At 39.9% G+C, this 20,612-nt stretch overlaps 1 protein-coding gene across 2 annotated transcripts in view; it reads right to left on the reverse strand.

Annotated features, from left to right (window-relative positions):
* Window positions 1-8,645: 8,645 nt before the first annotated feature.
* Window positions 8,646-20,612, reverse strand: part of ZFAND3 (zinc finger AN1-type containing 3) — a 135,125-nt gene continuing 123,158 nt past the window's right edge. For both annotated transcript variants that reach the window (XM_071428388.1, XM_071428382.1), the window contains exon 7: window positions 8,646-11,245. In XM_071428388.1, the coding sequence (XP_071284489.1) occupies window positions 11,091-11,245 (155 nt within the window). In that variant the 3' untranslated portion in view covers window positions 8,646-11,090. The remainder of the gene's footprint in view (window positions 11,246-20,612) is intronic.

The raw sequence follows: 20,612 nt of genomic DNA on the forward strand, positions 1-20,612 counted from the left end.
TCAGGTTCTGGGTCAACAATGTTCATGTTCTTTTTCAGGAGCCACATACTGACTTTATTTATATTTAGGGTCACACACTTATTTTACTTTCTGCTACACACAGGTTATTCTGAAATGAATACTGACAGACAGCCTCTTAATAGCCTGTATGCAGCACTTTTTTGCAAGTATTTCTGTGCTTTACAAATTGGATTGCACACTTTGATCCCTTTCCCAAAGGGCAAATACCTCTGGGAGGATCCGACACGTTTACAACATTGAAAGAGAAATCAAACACCGTGTTAGTGTGGGAAAGAGGAGAATGGTACTCCAGCTAACCTTAGGAAACCTGAATGGCTTGTAAGAAGTCAGTGTAATGTAGAGCCTGGTCACCCTGGCTAGTGACCTGTCCTTTCAGTAATCTTCCATGTCTATTTGTTTTTCATTTCTTGTGAAAATGAAATACTGAGTCAAAGCATTAGGTCAGCATGGAGCCAGATATTTTATGTCACACCTTGACATTGTGGAATCACTGATGCAGGGCTCAGCTTGAGCAGAGAATGAAACTGTGGCAGATTTACTGTTCCTGTTCCTGAGGAACAGTCTTGTACCCAGACATCAGGTCACTGACTGAAACTTGCCTTCTGCAGGAAGCTCTGTGTCCAAAATGATAAAATGGGCACAGTCACCTCACTAAACAGAGGCTGGTTCATGCCAGTTTTCAAAAACAGCATAGCAACTTCCTCTGTTGTGTCAGGAGGACATTCTACCCAAGTTTTGCATCCCATGTCACCCCCACCAAACTTTCCAGTACCATCAAAGCCGCCGCTGCAACTTTGGGCAGGAGCTGGTGGGATATTGGAAGTAGGCTTGTGTGGAGCATGTGTGTCCCTTCACTGACCTTTGCTTGACAGGTTTTCAGGACCTGAAACAAGATTTGGAGAATGGGGAAAGGGAAGATTTCAAAATGGCCTTCAGCAGTCCAAAGCAGCACAGGGAGTTCTAGTCCTTTTTTCTTCCTCTTTGAGGGCTTTTGGTCAAGCATTTGCCAGTGTTGATCTGCCACTCTCTGAGGAGAGAATGAGACAATGAGAGTGGATGTTATTGCAGAGGAGCTCTTAAGCCCTTTCTACTGCTGCAGGAGAAGCTCTGCAGAGTACAGGGAAGTCATGGCCAAGTGATGTGGGGGCAGAGCATGGAGCTCACACAGGAGGTGCCTTGGCAGCACTGCACAGTCGCTGTACTGACAGTATCTTACCCATGGCTGTCCTTCTGTCCTGCCTACCAAAGCCACTGCAGGAATGTCACAGTGACTTCCCTCCACACTAGCAGGGGGTTGTACCCTCTTCTCTGTGGAGAGGCTGGTGCACAGGTCTCAGCCTGGCCTGGCCAATCTGAACTCCTTGATGCTGCCTTTGACTTTGGAGTGACAAGGGACTTGTTTGACTGTCACACCAGAGATGGCATTTCTTTTATTGGTTTGGCATGGTCAGTGTGGGCAAGCACAGAAATGGAGCTTGATTCTTTTATGCGGGTTGCTGTGGACTGTAACTCAGTATCAGAGCTGGCTACCAGATTCAGATAAATTTGGGATACTTTGGGGTACAGTATAACTTCTCTCTCCTGGCCAAATTACATGAACTAGTTGCTGAACTGTGTGCAGGTGAAGGTTGCATAGTTTGTCATCTCTGAAGAAATAATGCCTGTGTGAGACTCCCCTGTGAGTGTTGTAGGCCCATCACAACTAAAGGAATGTGACCTTTTTCGAGAAGGAAAGATCCTTTTTATTTTGGGGACAGTTATGTGCAGTGTTTAAGTCTTAGTTGGCTTGGCACCTCACAAAACAAAGACATTTGTTACACTTCTCCATAAGCCCTACGTGCCAGCAGAGAAGTAAAACAAAGGATGGTTGGAGCAGCATTGTGTAAACCCGTTATCTGTTGCAAACCTTTGAAGTTCAGCTGCCTTTGTGGACTGTGAGAGCTGCCGTGCAAAGCTTGTACTGTTTGTGTGGCTGTGCTGGCACGGGCAGGGCCCCAGTAGTCACGGATAATTCATATGGAACAGAAGCATGCCATGAAGAATGTGCCCCTGGCTGGAGTGAGTGAATCACTGTATCACTAAGGCTTTTTTTAAACTGAACATTGTTTACCTGGCAGCTCTCAATTAACATGCTGATGGAATCTGTGCACACAGTTTACACAGGCCCCTTGAGAAAATTTGCTACTTTAAATTTGCCTGTTTTTCCAATATTAAGGGGATCAAGCCCTTAGCCTAGGATAAAAACTAGACATTCTAAGACTTAATGCTTTCCTTCTTCTCACACACTTGGAGCAGCAGTTATCTAGCAATGGAATTACACAGTATCCACAAACTGTAGTTCACTGTTAAGCTCTCTCAAACAGAAAATTACACCAAGAAATCCATAAACAGTAAGAACAGCAAGGGTCAGACTGTCTTACTGTGAAGAATTATATAGTGAGGGAAGCCTATTGCCTTTTGCTTTTTTCTGCTGTTAATTCCCCAATCTCAGCTAACATGGAGCTTTCTGAGAAATCAGAAATGTAGTGTTGTGTTTGAAATGCATTGCAGTATTAGAATTCTATTTTGGCATACTTTACACTAAACTGTGTAATCCTTATAGTAGATATTTAACTCTGATGCGTTTTATCTGCAAACTGCTCTCAAAATGATTGATCCTCCTTGCCTTTACTCTAGAAAGATGCTGAATGTTGGCTGAGGGAAACTGATCTGTGTTGGTGTTAAGTGACTGAATCAGGGTTGGTGTGAAATAAAAGCATTAATCTTTCTGCCTTGCTGGATGTATGCAGACTACATAAAGCCTAACGTTTGTTTCAGTTCCTGTGGAGTGATTTAAATTCCACAGGCTTGTTGAAGTTCCTTACCCACCTTACTGCTACCAGCCAAAAGCTGCTAAGAGAAAGCCACCCTGGAATGCACAATTCAACTGCAGGTCAGCATTGTCTTAATGCATCACATCTCTTCATAAACAATTTTATTGTTCTGCAGAACACACACGTTTAGAAAGAGGAGGTACAGTGTACAGCTTGACTGCCTTCAGGGACTCGTGGATGATTCTTCTGTGACTCCTGAGATCTTTCAGGGCCTGGGACACAGCACAGAGCACCCCTCCAGCTGCTGAGCCAGGGGACCACCGACACAGGCTGTCAGCTGAGGCAGCAGAGTTGGCTTTACCTTTATTCTCCACATGGAGAACAGCAAAGGCAAGGAACTCCTTCTGATTCATGTTAAGAAGTCTTGACTCGGGTCTGCCTGATGTGTCATTTCTACGTCAGTCAGATCTGCCTGTTTCAGTAGTTAACACTTGTCTTCATGAAGCTTGGTGTAAAGAAACCAAACAAACTCACAGTATCAACCACATGCTAAAAATCTGAAAGCAATCACTGTGATTGATAAATGTCTAGCATTACTTGGCAAATGAGTGCTTGATAGCTTTATGTTTTATCCACAGAATAACAATACTGGGTTAACAAGAAGAAGAAAGAACTAAAGAAAAACAGACAATTTTTTATTCTTGGTCTGGATGGGTATTTGGTACTTGCAGAGGTGCTATGAAACACTGCCTGCATATCTCCAGTGGCTGCAGTATCAAGCTAGCCCAAGGTTCCTCACATGGAGAAAGTCCAGAGTTAAGAGTAAGGAAGAAGGGGGTTGAACTGCAAGTAGAACTCAGCCTTAAAGTTATTTGCTACAGTGTATTAAAACAGCTCTAGGAATTTCATATACTAAAGAGCAGCAATCATTTAACATTTGAAAATTATGTTTTCATTGCAGATGACAGTACAAGCCCCAGCACCTTTAGATATGGATCAGCTCTCCTGTTGTCTTCACACAGACTCTGTCTCTGAACATGACAATTTGATGTAAGAGTGGGCATCATAGTCGATGAGGGGGAATTTGCAAAAGGGATAACAGAGAAAAGCTTATGGAAATCATAGCAAATCAAGAAACAAAGGCTGGCAGGGGTGCTGAAACAGGCTGATAAATAGATATTTATTGGATAGTAAGTTTCAAATAGCACATATTTATCTGCTCCCAGTAACTTAGCAGGAGTTGCTGCCTCAGGGGTGAAGTATCTCTGCTAAGGTGGCAGCTGGAATACAATCAGAATCACCTTGCTGATCCTGCACAGGTGCACACTCCTGTCATCCCTCAGAGCTCTACGCCCCAGGACAGGGGGACACACACTATGGAGAAAGATCAGAACTGCTGGCAGTCACTCAAACCTCCCACCTGCTCGAGGGGAGTGTTTGTAGCGGAATTGTAAATGAACATGATGGTGGTTCCAGAACGAAGTCTATAGTAGGTGACAATAATTTAACTACAGTTACTATTAAACAGGCAAATTGAGATATGGGGACAAGCTACTTTTCCCCAGAACACAAGCCAGACAAGGACTGGTAATACACATGTGGGTGTGCAGGAAGTGAAGGCTGGCTTATTCCAGCAGCATCATTCTCCTGCAGCCATTTGATGTCCCAGAAGATCCAGTGTATATAGGTCCATGCACAGGAAATACGGGTGGAACTATTATTTTTGACAAGACCTAAGACCGAACAGTCAGAAGGAGAAAACAAGGGGTATACAGAGTGACCTGAAAATAGGTGTATAGCTGTAGAATTTCTAACTAACTGCTGCTTGTCTGGTGAGTGTTTCTATCGATAGAGATGTCGGGGCGGGTGTGTGTAACGCAGGGCAAAGTCTGCTTGCAGACAGGACAAAGGTCACACCTCTGGCTGCTGTGCACATGACAGACTACCCAAATGAGAAGGATTGATGCAAAGCTCATACAGGAGGATGAGCTGAAACATTTCTAGGCAACCATCCTTTTCACGCTCTAGTGTGGACAAGAGTTGTGCTGGCCAACAGTGATTTAACTTTCATTTTAACCTACTGGAGCTCATCACCTTCCTCATGCTGCTGCTAAATGCAGCATGTTAAAAGACTTCTTCAGAAACTGGTGTAGCTGAAACTTCCAGGAATCTAAAGCAAATGTAGTATAAACACTGCAGAAGGAGGAGGTGGGGGGAGAAAAGACAAATTATTGCTAGAATGAAGAATTAATTTAGCTTAGCTTTAGCTCACACTCTTCCCTCCCTCCTCTAAGAGTCTTGCATTTATGTGCTCCTTTGAAAAGCAGAGAGATGGGACTGGGTATTTCAGGAGTCAACAACAAACCTTTCATTGAGCTGGCTTAAAGTAGCAGTGCTGATCATGCAGACCCTTTTCAAAGGACGATACAATGCTGTGCTTTTCTTTATTTTTTAGGATTCTATTAGGATTAGCTTTTTGATTCAAAGAGATCCTAAACATCCTACAAAGATAACAACACCCCAAAACTTCCAAGTGTTCCTTCCAAGAACCCTAAGGAGAGCTCCGTGTGGAGTTGCATCTCTGATATCCACATGACTTCAATACTTTGCCTTCAGACATATAAACTTTTTTTTTTTTCTAAATAACCTTTAGTTAGAATTTGGTTTTCCATCCTCCTTGAGCATGTTGGTAGAGGGAAGGAAAGTGTCTTCTGTGACTCAGAAAAGAATAAAGGGGAGTAAGCAACAAGGAAACAGTGGGTGTTACCTGTCCTTTCATGTGAAGGGAGAGCCACAGACAGGAGTAGGTCTCTATAATTTTATTCTCATCACTTACACAGTAACTGCACCGTGCTACAAGTTATTAACTCCGAGCATCCTACTGCATGTTACTGGCTTTGCACAAACCTAGCAGAAAGGAACATTCTGCTTATGGTTAAACCATTGGCATCAACATTTGCTACTATGTGAAGAACAAAACCCTTTTGTTAGAGGATGCAGTCGTCATCATCATCATCTTTAAAAACTATATATAATTTCAGTAATCTTTTCCTAATGCTTCAGATGCATGTACTGAATTTGAAATAATTTACAGTTAGTCTTATAAAGTTCTGCTTGTTTTTCTTCCAAAGAAAATAGCAGCATATTGCAAAACAGGAAGGTCCAGTAGCAAAATATGTAGTTATTACTAAATAATCCATCAAAATGTTTTCCTATTATGACGGTGCTGTTTCATTTCTTTGCATATAATGTCTGTTGCAGAATTGACTCAGACAAACTCTGCACAGGTATAGTCACAAACATAAAGCAAAATGGTTTTCTGTAGTACCAAGTGAAAAAAGGTGGTGCTGTTTGGCAAGTAATTACCTGTTTCTTTGCTATTCTGTGATCCAATCTGACTTGAAGAGCAAGGTGGATGTGATCACTAAGCATCTGTCACTTTGCCATCCTCTGCCTCCTGTTTTCAGGCCTTCTTTTGTCCTTACTCTTCAGAGTGGAAGATGAAGCATGCAGAGTTTATGGGAAGATGTTTGTGAACAGAATCACAGAATTGAAGTTCAAAAACCTCACAGTCCAAAATCCAGAACAGATGAATTGTGTTTGCATTATGTTTTAGTTAACTGAAGAAAGAGGCTGCCACTGCAGTAAAATACAAGGAGGTCATCATTTCTGTAGAGCAACACCTGTATTTTAATGTGCTTGAACTAACATGCAGGGACTTGTAAGAACAATGAAGTTGATGGGGTTTTTTTCAGTGGGGAATACTGAAAAGCCAAAAAGAGGAACATTCAAGTGGAACTACTTTCAAATGCCGAGCTGCACATGCTGACTGCTTCAACAAAAAGGAAAAATTAATGAAGATGAAGAAGAGCCCCTCTCACTGATGTATATCAGGAACATTATTTAAGAGTGGCTCTTTCCAGCAGCAGTGACATTTGTTCTCCCAAAACAGCTGCTGATAGTGAGGAATAAAACCCATTATTGCACCCGTTCACCATGTAAAATGTGCACTGCAAATAGTTTTGAGCAGTTTAATCTTATGCACTCTTTTTTCACTGTGATTCTTTTGTAGTAAAGTATGTACAGACACAGCCTTAACTAACCATAACCTTATGAACTGGTTGTCCTAAAACTACATCCTTACACAGCAGCTCCTGCCACCACAGCCTTTGTGTTGAACCAGATATATTATTTTTGTTTTTATGCAGAATTCTAATAATGTATTTGAGTAATGAGATAAACATCTGGTACCAATAAATGCAGTTAATTTTAAAAAGTGCAGTCTTAAATGTTTCCATTGGATTTCTAGGCATAAAAGTTTCCAGGAGAATATGAATTTATTTCTAGTGTGAACTGGCTATAAGCTCATTGTTACATTAAGGGATTACTTTGCTTAGACCTTCTTTTGACTGTTCCTCTGGTGATGGACAGTATCAGAAACTACAATACAACAAAGAGAATGCTACAATTTGTCAGGGCACTTAACTGTCTACACATTGACTGTGAGGACAGGTGCTGTCAGATATTACACTGGTATACTTCTTGGAGTCTATTATAAAATCTGTATTTTTATGACACAGTTAATATCAGTTTTCCTCCCGCTGAGTCTTTGTACTGAAATAATCATTGTAAGATTAAAAAAAAAAAGTCCTTTTATCCCCTAGAGATTTATATCTAAGATATAGCATAATCACAGAAGGAACTGCTGATTACACAATGAACCAAACACCATAGTGAGTACAAAGCCAAATATAAAGAGGACACTGTATTCACTAGGCCAGGGGATTGCAATTTGTCCAAAAGAAAAGTCATAAAAAATTTAAGTTTAGAATGTATTTATCACCTGCCATTGAGTTAATAAAAGCAGCTAATATAACTTCTGGATTGCTGGAATTACACCAGGACTCTTTCCAGGGTGTTTCCTGTGCACTACTGAAGAGCAGTTCATGTTCTCAGGTACCTCAGGTTACAGATGTGCTGCTGCTCAGTCAAGACACGGAGCTGCTTGAAACAGAACAGGTACACAGCAACATTCCCAGGCAAGTCTTATTTTTCCTAGAAGCCCTGGCTTACACCTGGACACAGGTTTGAAACTGGATGAAAAGGCAGAGCTGTTTTATGTAACTTACCTTTACTAGAACACAGCCATCTTGTTCAAGAATCATGCAGTTTTATCACTTAAAGTACCATAGGAATTTGAGGAAAAAAATGGGTGAATGTGACCCATGAATCAGGCACAATTTCAATTCCAAACGATTTTCAAATTTTTTAAAAATGATTAATTACACACTCTCTCTCCCTCTAATACAGTAAATTATGAGGTTTTTCATCAGCCTTGTGTTTTTAGCATCTAAATGTTTAAGAAACAATAGTTATTCCTCTGTTTATCCATTATGAATATAGCTCATTCTGATCTGGAATACAGCTACTCTAGGTGAAGCTGTCAAAGTGCATGAAAGAACATTTAAGACATTTTAGTGCCAGTGCTACAGTGTACAGTATGCATTTGACTTGAAGACTAAACACAACTTATTCCTTTGATTACTGTATCTAACCTCAAAGTTAAATGGACCAAACTGGCTACAGTAGATTTGCTTACAAAACAAATCCCTCAATTCAAACCCAGTAGAAATACTATCCTTCCCTTCCAAACCTGCAGAAAATCCTGTCCACCCTTCACCAATTGTAAATTCAGCTTGAAGTTACTGACCTAACCTTAGTCTTTCCCCATTCGTATTTCTTACATGAATTTACAGTAGAAATGGTGCAAAATAGCAAAACCTGTTGGAATAGGCAGAAAGGACTTCAAACTTTAATCTGATTGGTTTAATTTTTTTTAGCATGAGGAAAAAGAATAAAGTTACAAGATTCTTTTAATATTTTCACAATGTTAAACTAAAACTGAGCTCTAGGCTACATGTGTAAGTAAATCTAGAACACAAAAGGGTTAAATAAGATCTTCTTTTAAGATACAAGAACTTAAGCTTTCTTTACGTTTAACAAACTTCACAGAACAGATACTGCAAAGGAACAACCCCCTCCCCAACTTTTTGTTTAAAGTGAACATTGTCCATAATTCACATGAACTTTAAGTAGTGTCCTCTCAAGAGCCACCTTGAAACCGTCTGTGCACTTGTAACGAGATTAAAGAGAATATTAAGGAGGAACAAAATAGCATCTTCAGTATTAATGCAGAAAAGTCTTGTGTATCAATCAGAATGCCCATCAAATGCTAGGATAGGATTTTGTAGGAAAAGAAAGTGCGTATCACAGCAGCTGCCAAAATCCATGTTTTTCTTAAACTCCTCATGGCAAATGTAAATAATATCCTTGGACAGTCCCTCTCACCAGGACCACTTCCTGAAAATGCAGCCCGTTACAGAAGCTTTTGCTGCTGGTTCATATTCTTGAATAAGAACAAGGAAAAAAAAACAGCTTGCCTTCCAGACAGCTTGCATTTATAATGATGGGACACTTCTGATTTGCTTCATGGTTAATGCTAATACAGTCAGATGCTGAGTGTGTGTGTGGAAAGACATATATATATGTGTGTATATATATATGTATTCTTTTTTTTATTAGTTGTCTAATTGTTAAATGTTCCTAACTGGCTACCAAAGTAACAGTATAATTTGGCCTATAAGGAGTTAATTACCTGTAACAAGTAGAATGGAGGATGCCTCATACAAGCTGGGGTTTTCCAAGTGACAGGTTACCTCACCCCAATGTTTCACATCTGCCCAGTATTTGAAGATGAGACAAAGTCGATCCCTCCCTCAGGTTTTCTTACGAATGTACCCATTGTTAATAACTTACTAATTGACTGTGAAGTTAAACTTTCAGGATTAAGCAGGGCGACAAGGGCACCAATCACTTTTACCTGCAGAAGCCCTGTGTGCAGCAGCAGACAGCCCGGTTATGGTGTTTTCTTTTATGCTTCCGAAGTGGCAAAGCTGGTGCGGCTCGGCTCAGCTCAGCGTGACACACCGTAACACAGAACCAAGGCTCTGACCAGATCCAGGTCATGCATTCACATCCACTTGCTATACTCACTTTGTGGGCAGGGTTTTTTTTTCCTGGGCGCGTTCAGCTGCATAGAAGGAGGGCTGGTGGAGCCCCTTTGATTATCTCATTGACACTCTGAACGTGAGGAACACGAACTCACTCTGACAAAGGGCGTTTGTTTTACAGGTTGTTCCCCAATACTGTTACTGAATTCCATTTGCTACAAAATGTCCTTTTTTCCCCAATATGTAAGTCTAGCTACAGAAAGTCAGTCTGTAGAATCCAGCCATGGCTACTGTGCTGTGAATTAGCCTTATTTGATCAATTATCAGATACCTGCACTTAGCAAAAGGCAAACAAGAGCCAATCAGGTTTCAGCCAGTGGGAATGGCTGCACTGCTCAAGGTATGTGGAATCTGTTCACACAACGCATAGAATCTCTGTGGATGCCATGTAAAAAGTTATGCACCATTTACTGCTCCAGGATGGAGTTGGCTTTAAAGAGAGATCATAATTTAACAGAGAAGAAAGAAAAAAAAGAAGGAAAAAAAACCAAACCCTGATAGGTTCTTTATAGTATGATACATATAAAAATTTTTCATAAGAATCTCTGTCCCCCTTTCTTTTTGGCTTCCTGGGAAGAACCGGAAAGGTGTTCCTACCCCAACAGAATCCCTGATGCTGGTGACACTGCCTAACTCAAAAGCCACATGCGATGAAGGCACGAGTGACCAGTCAGGTCTTCTGGGCTTAAGCAGCTGCAGTTGCTGCTCCGAGTAGTATTTCACCTCCTCAGGATTCAGTAGCAGTGAAGAGGTGAAAGGCTGCACATTAAACAGTTTGTCCGAAAGCCATGTGCATAGCAAACTTTTACACCAGCTTCTATACAACTATTTGTTTTAACTCTGCAGCTGGAATGTTTCCAGCATAAGGCTTTTAGAGTGACTCCAGCAATAACAGAAGCCTTTGGATTTTTCTTGCTTTGTTTAAATCCACTAGCCATACTCAAAAATAATATTTCTTCATGTTTTATTTTTATACGGTGGCTAGCAGGCACCTTAGTAACCAGCCAGAGATAGATTTCAACCACCATCAATCCCTAAACTACAGTACCAGGACGGTTGGCTAAAGGAAGGAAACTGATTGGCTGTAGTCTGAAACTTGCCTAGTACAAGGTGTCTGGCTGACTTTGTCCTAAATAAGGCTAACATTAGTGAACTAAGAGAACAGCATTTGGTTGCAGTCTTGCACTCAGGAACATCCTTCGCCAATGCGTTGGCAAGATCTCCCTACTTTCCGATCCAGTTTCACCATTTTCATGATGGCCTCCTCGCGCCCGCGGCCCATGTGGTCGAACGTGCAGTCGTGCTGTTCGGGCAGGCGGTGCAACATGCAGAACACATAACCTGCCAGAGGGAGACAGGAGACACGGTTAGGGACTGCTTACAGGGCTGGCATCTCACCTGAACCACAAGTGAGTAACCCCCCTCTACTGGGGATTACTCAGTTCTCAAAAATTCACACCATTTAAAGCTTTTACTTATTTTCTTACAGGGTGACAAATATTTGATAATTTACTGCCTTTTGCTGAGAATTTATCAACACAGTACCACAGCTCAAGTCATACAAGATTTGTGGTGATTTTTTGCCATCCTCTCATCCTATACAGGAAACCTCCAAAATCATCTAGGCTACGTATGTCCACATAATAACTAAGGTAATGCTTTTGGGTTTTAATCACCTTTGCTGAAATCTTTCCTACTTTTGAGTGGACTTTGTTGTCTTTTCTGAAACTCACACCTATGGTACTCTAGGGTGAGCTCCCAAGCAGATTTTCAAGTCAGAACTGTAAATTTATGCACCTTTCTTCCTCCTCACTGCCATTGTTGGCAGTGACGGCAGGAGAGTTCACTGCTCCTTCGCTATCCCGGTCTTCAGAAGCTTCTCCCTGTGAACCATTCTGTCACTAACCACAGGGGAGAACAGGCATTTGTCACAGGGATGTGGCATGCCACATCACTTTGCTCTGTAGCTGAGAAGTTGAGGTTATTGTCTCTTTGTCTAAAGCTCTTTGATGTTACTCAGCTTTCCAGGGAGCACGTGACTTAAAAACATGCCAAGACTTTTCCCTGCAGGTGAGGAGGGCATGTGCCATAGACACCACTTTTTGTCTACAAAGGAAATCAGCTTTTTCCTTCTTTGTCCCTAACACTTTGTAACAGTAAAGAAACTGCCTCAAATTTCCCATCTCCATAATGAATGTTAAATAGCAGTGGATGCTATAGGGGGTAGAAGTCACACAGATACAGGGCCCACCAGTCCACTGTATAGGAAACCAAGTATGGTTCATGTAATACCACCTGTGCTAGGATATTTTTCCTGCCTGATGGTGCAGAGTAACACTCTGCCTCTTACTTGAAAGCTTTACATTACTGCTGCACCTTAAATGCTCAAAAGATATTCAACCCACAAAATTATAATATTTGAGAGAAGGAAAAGGATAAAAATGAGTGAGTGAATGATTGGGAGAGTGTTTTGTACATATATACACACATACACATACATATGTGAATCTGTGTGTGAAGTAATTTAAGTTCCTGGCCTATAAAATATCAATTGCAGGAGAGAAGAACTTGCTACCTTTATATTAGAGTGATTGTTAAGAAAACTGAGAGAGGAAAAGTGTCATACATGGAATTATTTTTAAAAACTGAAGAAAAATTGATTTATCTTTGCTCTTTGTTTCAGTAGCACCAGGCTATGAAAAGACAGAGCTATTATCTGTGTCTGGCTTTGAAACCCAGTTCTAGGAACAAAGCCAAAAGGACAAGTTTTCTGTATTGGTATGTACAATTCAGAAATATGTATAGAAACATGCAGATTGAATTGATATGTATCTCACATCTTGTGATCATTGCCTCCCCTTCAGTCTCAGTCTGGGTCATACCACACACAAATGTGATAAGTATCTTTCCTGAGGTGCCAAAAATTCAAGGTCTGATTGTTAAAATGAAAATATCCCTGGACTATAGTGCCAATACTGAACAGGCTTTTCACTCAGTTCTCTCTCACAGAAAGCAGAGTCTGAAGGCTTTCCTTATTTCTTGAAATAAGATATCAAATTGCTAAACCAAAGTCCACTGCAGGTATAAGAATCATAAATACCTACCTGGATGACCTCAAAAATCAAGTTCATCATCTCCTCTTGCAATGAATATCTAAGAAGGAGATGCAAGACACCACAAAGATTTGGATCGGGCAGGAGGTGTATCAGCCCCCTCTAAATAAAAACTTGTTTTAAATCCTGGCAGTTTTACAGATCCTTTCCAAATGTTTAACAAGCTATGTGTAGAAATGCCATCGAATGTTACTGAAAAGAAGTCTTGAAAATTTATACCATTTTCTGCACTGCTTCACCAAGACCCTTTGACAATTCTGTAAATGTAGCAAGGAAGTTCATATGCCACATGATTTATCACTTTTGAACATGACCTTTCAATTGGCCCATTTCTTCCCCTTCTACAAAGCCTCATGCAGACCAGCACAGCTTCATGATGTTCCTTTCTACCCTGCCACCCCTAATACAATCTATCCTCTGATTTGCCTAATCTTCATTTCATTTTTGAACACCTTTTATTTCTTTATAGAGCACCTGTTTTCACACGGGAAAAGCTGTACTGTACACTATATTTATTCCACATGACACATTATTTATTTTTTTCTGCTCATCAAGAATTTTTTTATGCATTCTTGAACAAAGTTTCAGTAACTGTCCACAAAAGAATGGCAAGTGATTTTCATTTTTCCAAGAGTATGGGAATAGTATGTCTAATTTCAGCAACTAAGTGATCTAAACCTGTTATTAATATATACATATATATGTATTTAAATATGTACTGCTAATTAGAACAGATAGTATCTAATGAAAGAATACCCAAGCTCATTTTGAATGTTACGAAAATAGTTCTGCATATATTGGCTGATTCATGGAATGGGTCTTATTCTGGTTGAATTAGCAATGCAGATCTCCTGGAAGCTCCATTTCCAAAAAGAGAATTCAGATCTTTAGTCTCATTGCTACAAATGCTGAAGTCACTTTAAAGATTGGAATTCAGTTTTTTGTAGGTTTTATTTAAAATATAAAGGCCTTTAAACACTGTGATTCAGCAACTAATTGAGTGACACTAGTTCTGAACATTTTTTCATTAGTTCAGAATGGGTATATTCAATTAGGTTATTACTGGTGTATTCACTCCTTGTTTCTTCAGTGGTTTGAAAATCAGAATGGACACTCTGTGCTCTGCACGTGCACAAGTGCCTGAGCTGCATCAAGGCCATCAGATTTTACGGCAGTTCCATTACTGACTTGTGTGTGCTGGGGCAGAAGGCCAACAGATGCATCTGTATTTTGATCCTTAATGCCAATGCATATTTAGAGGTGAAACCTTTTCTCCTGAGAACTCTGCTTCTACGGTTACAAAGCAGGTTAGATGAATGAACTCCTGCAGTGTATATGCTGTTAAGTTCATTATGGGATGGTATCAAATACAGGTTGCATCTCTTAAAGGAATTTACTGCAGAAATGCTTCTTTTAGCGCACTATAACTAAAAGCCAAAACAAATAACTTTTCTTCTAGTGTAAAGAGCATTGCAAAAGGGAATACATCTGCTAACTGAAGTTCATTTGCCCAAGTCATCAAACATGCCAGACTTCCACTCCCAGTGCAGAAGATTTCAATCTAGTAAATGTAATAATACATCTCACAGTTCTGCAATTGTTTTCTGATGTTAGAAGTAAACTATGAATCACCCACTCCTCAGGTCTCTAATGCAAACATCTTGGAAAAACATTATGTAGTGCCTCAAAACATTTTTGCTCCTCTGAGCACCACAGAAACTTCTACACAATACATCATAAAAAAATTCACTTCCATTTCATCACCAGAGCAAAAATGGCTAAAGCCATAAAGCAGAGCACCATCCCTGCCTTACAGAGGAGACACTCAAAGGAAGCCCAAGACTGCACACCAGCAACTGTGAAGCTGCTTTCATCATTCCTGAGGAACCTGATGGGAAAGGGATATTGGAGAGAACAGAAAACAGAATAGGCTTCCATATTCCAGACCAGAGAGTTATCACAGACCTACAGCATGCTGTGTGTGGGTAATGAAAAACAACTGCCCTTTCTTCTTTGCTACACTCAAGAGCCCTGGTACATTTTTGAGTTTCTGAAGGCCGAGCTGTTCAAGTATCACTGCTGACATGGAAAGGCAAAGCCCTTCATTACCAAGTACCATCAATCACCTTAATTGTTCACTCTAGCCATTTATCCTTTCATTGCAGGCACCAAACACTCTGAAGGTTTAGCCTTCTATGCTACAGTGACCCCTTTTGACACATTCAAAGAAACTCCCACTGGTAATAAAAGAAAGTGAAGTCAACATTACCGTAGAACCCTGAGCTTCTGATACTTAAAAATCATCTTACCTATCCACTAGGATCAGTATTTATTAATTTCATTCCCAAGTCAACAGGCAGAAGTTCAGAACTGTCAGAACTTGTACCATTTCCAAATTTCATTCAATAAACAACCTATGTTTGTATAGAGCCCTATACAAAGCCTATTCAAAAGCAGTCCTAGTAATGACACAGACATAAGCCTGTGCAGGATTGTACTGTGTGCTCTGACTTCACATTCTTCACAAAATATTTTACTTCTCTTGCAAATTGAAATTTTAATCAACAGATGTTCAAACAGAATTTAAAAATCCCTTGTGACTTAAGAGTTGAAGATACTGCAAAAATTCTCTACCAAAGGTTAGAAGTATACTGTGTAAGGTTAGAAGAAAACTTACACCAAAGTAAGATACACCAAAGATATTATCTAACAAGGTATTGCATGAGTCTACTAGCAGATTTCTGTTCAATAACAGATTTTAACATCTCTTTAAGCAATGAACATATCTGCAGGCTATCATGCAGCAAAACCAAACCAGGCAGATGAGCCAGCCGAGAAGATCAGCTCATGCTGCTGCACTATTCAGAGCAACTGCACACCATTCACCCCCAAAACAACATTTATGCATCTCCCCCGTAGCCCTTTCAACTGGCAAGATGACTTAATGTGTTGCAAATTATACTAACAATAAAACTATTTATAAGTAAGTGTGGGAAGGAATTTTTTTCTGTTTTTTTTTTTAAAGACATGAAACAGGTAAGAAATGACCGGAAGAGCAGAACAAATAGCTACCAAGACCCAAAGCAAGATCCTAAAGGCTTCAGCACCTGAGGAGTGCAGTATGACCCAGCTTACTCCCCTGTGTTCTGGAGACTGTTTAGCAAGAACACGTGGTAATGGAAAGACGGGAATGTGCACTGTAGTCCAGCCAGGCAAAGCTTCCAGGGCAGCTCGGACACACTGCCTAGGCAATAGAAATGTATTCCAGTCTGCTGGTATCTGGTATTATTCTCTTTTAGACAGCTCCATTCATGCATCTACTCTAATCATCTCACCTCTCTGTTTTGTGGGAATGCTCTGCACTAGCGTTGTCAGCTTTCATTACACAACTCAAGGAAATTTCAGGTTTACTGATGTTTTCTGTATAACCGAACCAAATCCCACCAAGCTAAACAGCGAGGTTTTGGAAATAAGTGAACTAAACTCTTCTGTTTCTCTTTCCCACCTTTGCAAGTTGACAGGGACTTTGACAAAGTGATAAGTACCTCAGAATAACTTGGATGGGAATCTTGTAATTCATTTCCAAGGGGAAAGAGGAGCACACCACAGTATGATGAAGCTTTTTAACCAGATAGATGTACTTATTAAAACTCCACAAAACTGAGGTAGTCCTTTCTATCATTTCCACTCCAAATTGAGTGGATGGAGAGTGTTAACCTCTAGGTGCTCAAAGTTAGAAGTCTCTAAACGTCAATGCACATTGTCTTAAGCATTGCCCACTCAAAGCACTTCAGTTCCATGAATCTTCACAAACAGCACACAGCTGTAAAAGGTTCACAAAACATACAGTAGGATGAAGTGTACTTTTCCTATTAACTTATTTTTCTAACCATTTGCTGTGATCACTGCAACTTAATTTACAGTACTTTCTTCTTCATACAGATCATTGATACCTACTCACAGCTACCAAAATGATCAATAGCTGAATCAAAGAGAGGAAAAGGAAAGAGGTGGTGTAAAACATCTTAGAATGTTTCTTTTACTCGGGCAATCTGTCCCTGGGACTGGATGGGCACCCTGGGACTTCCCTCCTGCTCTCAGTCAGTGATAATCTCAGGTTTCATGCTGGAAGCATACAGCTCTGTGATATCTCTGGTGCTATGTAAGAGTGTTCATGAGATTCTACAGATTCATTTTGTATTTCTACTACTGGTTTTATACTTAGGAGAAAAGAAAGGAGTAAGAATTTTTTTTCTGTTCTTCCTCTGTTTTGCTCTCTGCCATGAAGAGGGTAAAGCAATGTGTATGTATCTGCATTAGAGACAGAAAAAGCATTTGTGGAAAGGACTGCCCAAGAAGTGAATGGAAGAACTTGCATACGAAAGAGAGAGGACATAATCTTAATACTGTAGCAGCCACTGGACAGGTATGGTTAAAGATTCTGCAATAATTCTTCCAATTGCAAGGAAAAGACTCTGGATTTCCAAGTTTGGTCATGTATAACCTGTGTTTCAAAGTTGTTTTCTGTCTATTTCCTTTAAGATCATAAGCCTGGGAAGCTGCTTTAGGGAGCACACAAGAGATGCAGTTTGGCACTGTGGAGACCCTGCAAACAAAATATGTTTTATCCCAATTTGTGCTAATTTCAAATACACTTTCCTATTCATCTGACTACTTGCACAGAAAGATGTCAAATTATTTTTTCCTACATTGAACGTGACAAATTTTGAACAGAGAATTCATATCACTTCAGGACAAAGCATATGCTGCTTTTTAGGGGAATTTTTTTGATCAACAATTCTTGAGGAGATTCTACACAAGGCACTACTCTATTCCTTGTCTTTGGAACTAAGAAGAACAACTCAAAGTTTCCTCCTGTTTCTTTGAAGTCATTGTATTTGGAGTGGAAAAAAATTAGGATATGGCACTCTTCTAGACTCGATTCTTAACTTCTACTGTAGTGAACACTAATCCCAGAGAACTAGGGAAAATGTTTAGGAACAGAGCTGAGGTTTTCAGGAAATTATTTCTGAATTTCAAATAATCCCTAATCAGAGTCATAAATACAGCACATTTACTTTGTAACAGTAAGTTGCCATTAACAAATGTTTGCTGTGTCCCAGTTCCATCATGCACCAGAAGAAGATGGTGGTTAAATAATTTGAACTGGACCAGATATTTTTCTTGTTGTACAGAACTCATGCATTGGAGAATAAACACTTCCACATCACAACTTCTACACCCACAATAGATTTGTACGTTAAGGCTGTTACCTACTGGGGACAGACTATCAGAACAATTCAGGTCCAGGAATACTCCCACAGATACTCCATGCAATCAATACTCACTTCTAAAGTGCTTCATACCTCAGAGGTCACTGACTTACCCAGTGGTGACAATGGCATCTATAGGCTCCCCTTCTGACCTTATACACTGTCCCTGGCTTTTGGTCTCAGCTTTCACCCACAGCAGTCAGGCACAAGCAGCAGCTGTGACACCACAAGCTCGCTCTCCAACCACCACAACTGTTGGGTCACTGCTCTTGTGTAATCTCTGCAGAACTGGGCTCTGGTCCCAGTTCATCTGTGATAAAGATGCAACTTCCCAGAAATTAGCATTTTAATTTGTCATGTAATCTGTTGATATAACTGGAAGAAACATTTTTCACCAAAGACTTGTGCAATTGTTTAAACACAAAGGCAGGGAAAAAAACCCCAAATAACCAAAACCAGCTAAACTTTAATTTAACAAGAGAATTTTTGGAGAAACCATTTTGCTCCAAACAACTTACAGCATCAAGTGAGGTATCAGATAATAAACATCAATGATCAACTTATTTGAAGGAGGGGAAAAGTAAGGTTCAAAATTAAAAGTTTAGACTTCAGGTAGGTGAAGAGTTTCCTTATTTAAACAATTGTGTGACTTTGCAATGGCATATTCAAGAGGAATTAGTATCACTGCTACACTTGTAAAAGGAATATTCATTGCCACATTTGCATGACCAAGAACACACTGAAATAATACTGCACCTCCCAAATCATTCCTAGTTTCACAAGGTTATGTGGGAAAATCAATCCAAAGAACAGGATGCACAGTAAAAAAGCAGAATTATGTCAAGAAGGCCTCCTAGTGTCCAAGACAGCTAATGAAGTAGAGGTAACTTGTACTAATAGGTGACACTATCACAAATGTTAGCACCGCTATAAAATTAGATCTTCCATGGGTTATACCAGCTAATCAAGAGGCATTTGTTTCCTACTCAACATATTTAGATTTGAGCAATAGACTCTCTAGATTTGAGTGGTGTGAAACCTTAATTAAGTGTCCTGAGAAATGGCAGGTGGATGACAGAGCTCTCCTAAGGTCAGAGCTGGGACTTGTGCAATATTTAACACTTTAAAAAGAGCTGTGTGAGCTTTAGTACTTCTAGAATTCTCTACACCAAACCCACCTGAGCTTATACACTTCTCCCAGAAGCTGAGGATTTAATTAAAAGCTGAAGTGTACCCAGAAAGTTAATTAAAATAGCAAGCAATACCTAGTGATTCAATAATGTATGTGTGTAATTTTGTTTAGCCCAATGAAAATGCAGGAAAGATAAGGCTACTAATAAAGAACTGGAATGAATAATGAAAGGGTCTGTACTAACATCCAGTATGTGTGGCATTAATTTTCACAGGTCTCCTGGATCCTGCATGTCTTTTGACTTCATCACATGCTGAATACAACTGAAGGTTTGACTTTCAGTCAATTTCCTGAGTTGTATTACTTATGCCCTGGGTTTCAGTAGAGGTTGCACCATAGTGATCTACAGTCTGAGATCAGCTAGGCTGGCTGGCCAAACAAGAAAGATGCAGCTCTACTTCTTTTAAACCTAAATAAAATGTGCTTTATGTCTTCATTCCTCATTTACACCTTCTGTTCAGGGTCTCTTAGATTAGACCTTCTGCTCCATGAAAGTCTTCTGTTACTGTAGCCTCTTGCAATCTATGTCAAGAGTAATTCTTCTAATCACAGGAAAATAGAGCTCCATTCAGAAGTCCAATTTACACCACAAAGGAAAACAAATGCTTAGAGCAATGTACACTACCACTATTCCCTTTTTTTTTTTTCTTTTGGTGTAGACTTACAAAACATTCCTGGCTCCTGCTTGTTCAGAATATGGCAGGATCCCCATACATGACTTGTGCCTGTAACTTGCAACACTTTCATCAACTCGGGAATGTTTAACAGCTCTGAACACCTCTGAAGGCATTTGCATTTCAATACATACAAAGAAAGATACAGTAAATAAATATATTACCTTTAAAAACTTACTAAATACTCATATGTGATTATAATATCCATTGATGCAGTTTCTCAGCTCTTGAAACTTTCCTCCAAGGCCAGTAAGACTTAATACTAAAAGGTCCTGACGCAGAGTAATACTATTCTTTTTACTTTTGTGAAAACTGATTCACACTGATCTCAATGCCATTTCCTTAGGACATCAATATCCTTAGAACATCCACATCAAGTAATCTCAAGTCTCAGTACCTACCTTTAACACTTTCTTGTAACTGAATTACATAATTTAGGACAGGTGGTATTTTCTT

The sequence above is a fragment of the Agelaius tricolor genome, unplaced genomic scaffold, assembly GCF_023055355.1.
Source record: "Agelaius tricolor isolate 1412-34295 unplaced genomic scaffold, bAgeTri1.0.p SCAF_1, whole genome shotgun sequence".
In the NCBI taxonomy this organism is placed as follows: Eukaryota; Metazoa; Chordata; class Aves; order Passeriformes; family Icteridae; genus Agelaius; species Agelaius tricolor.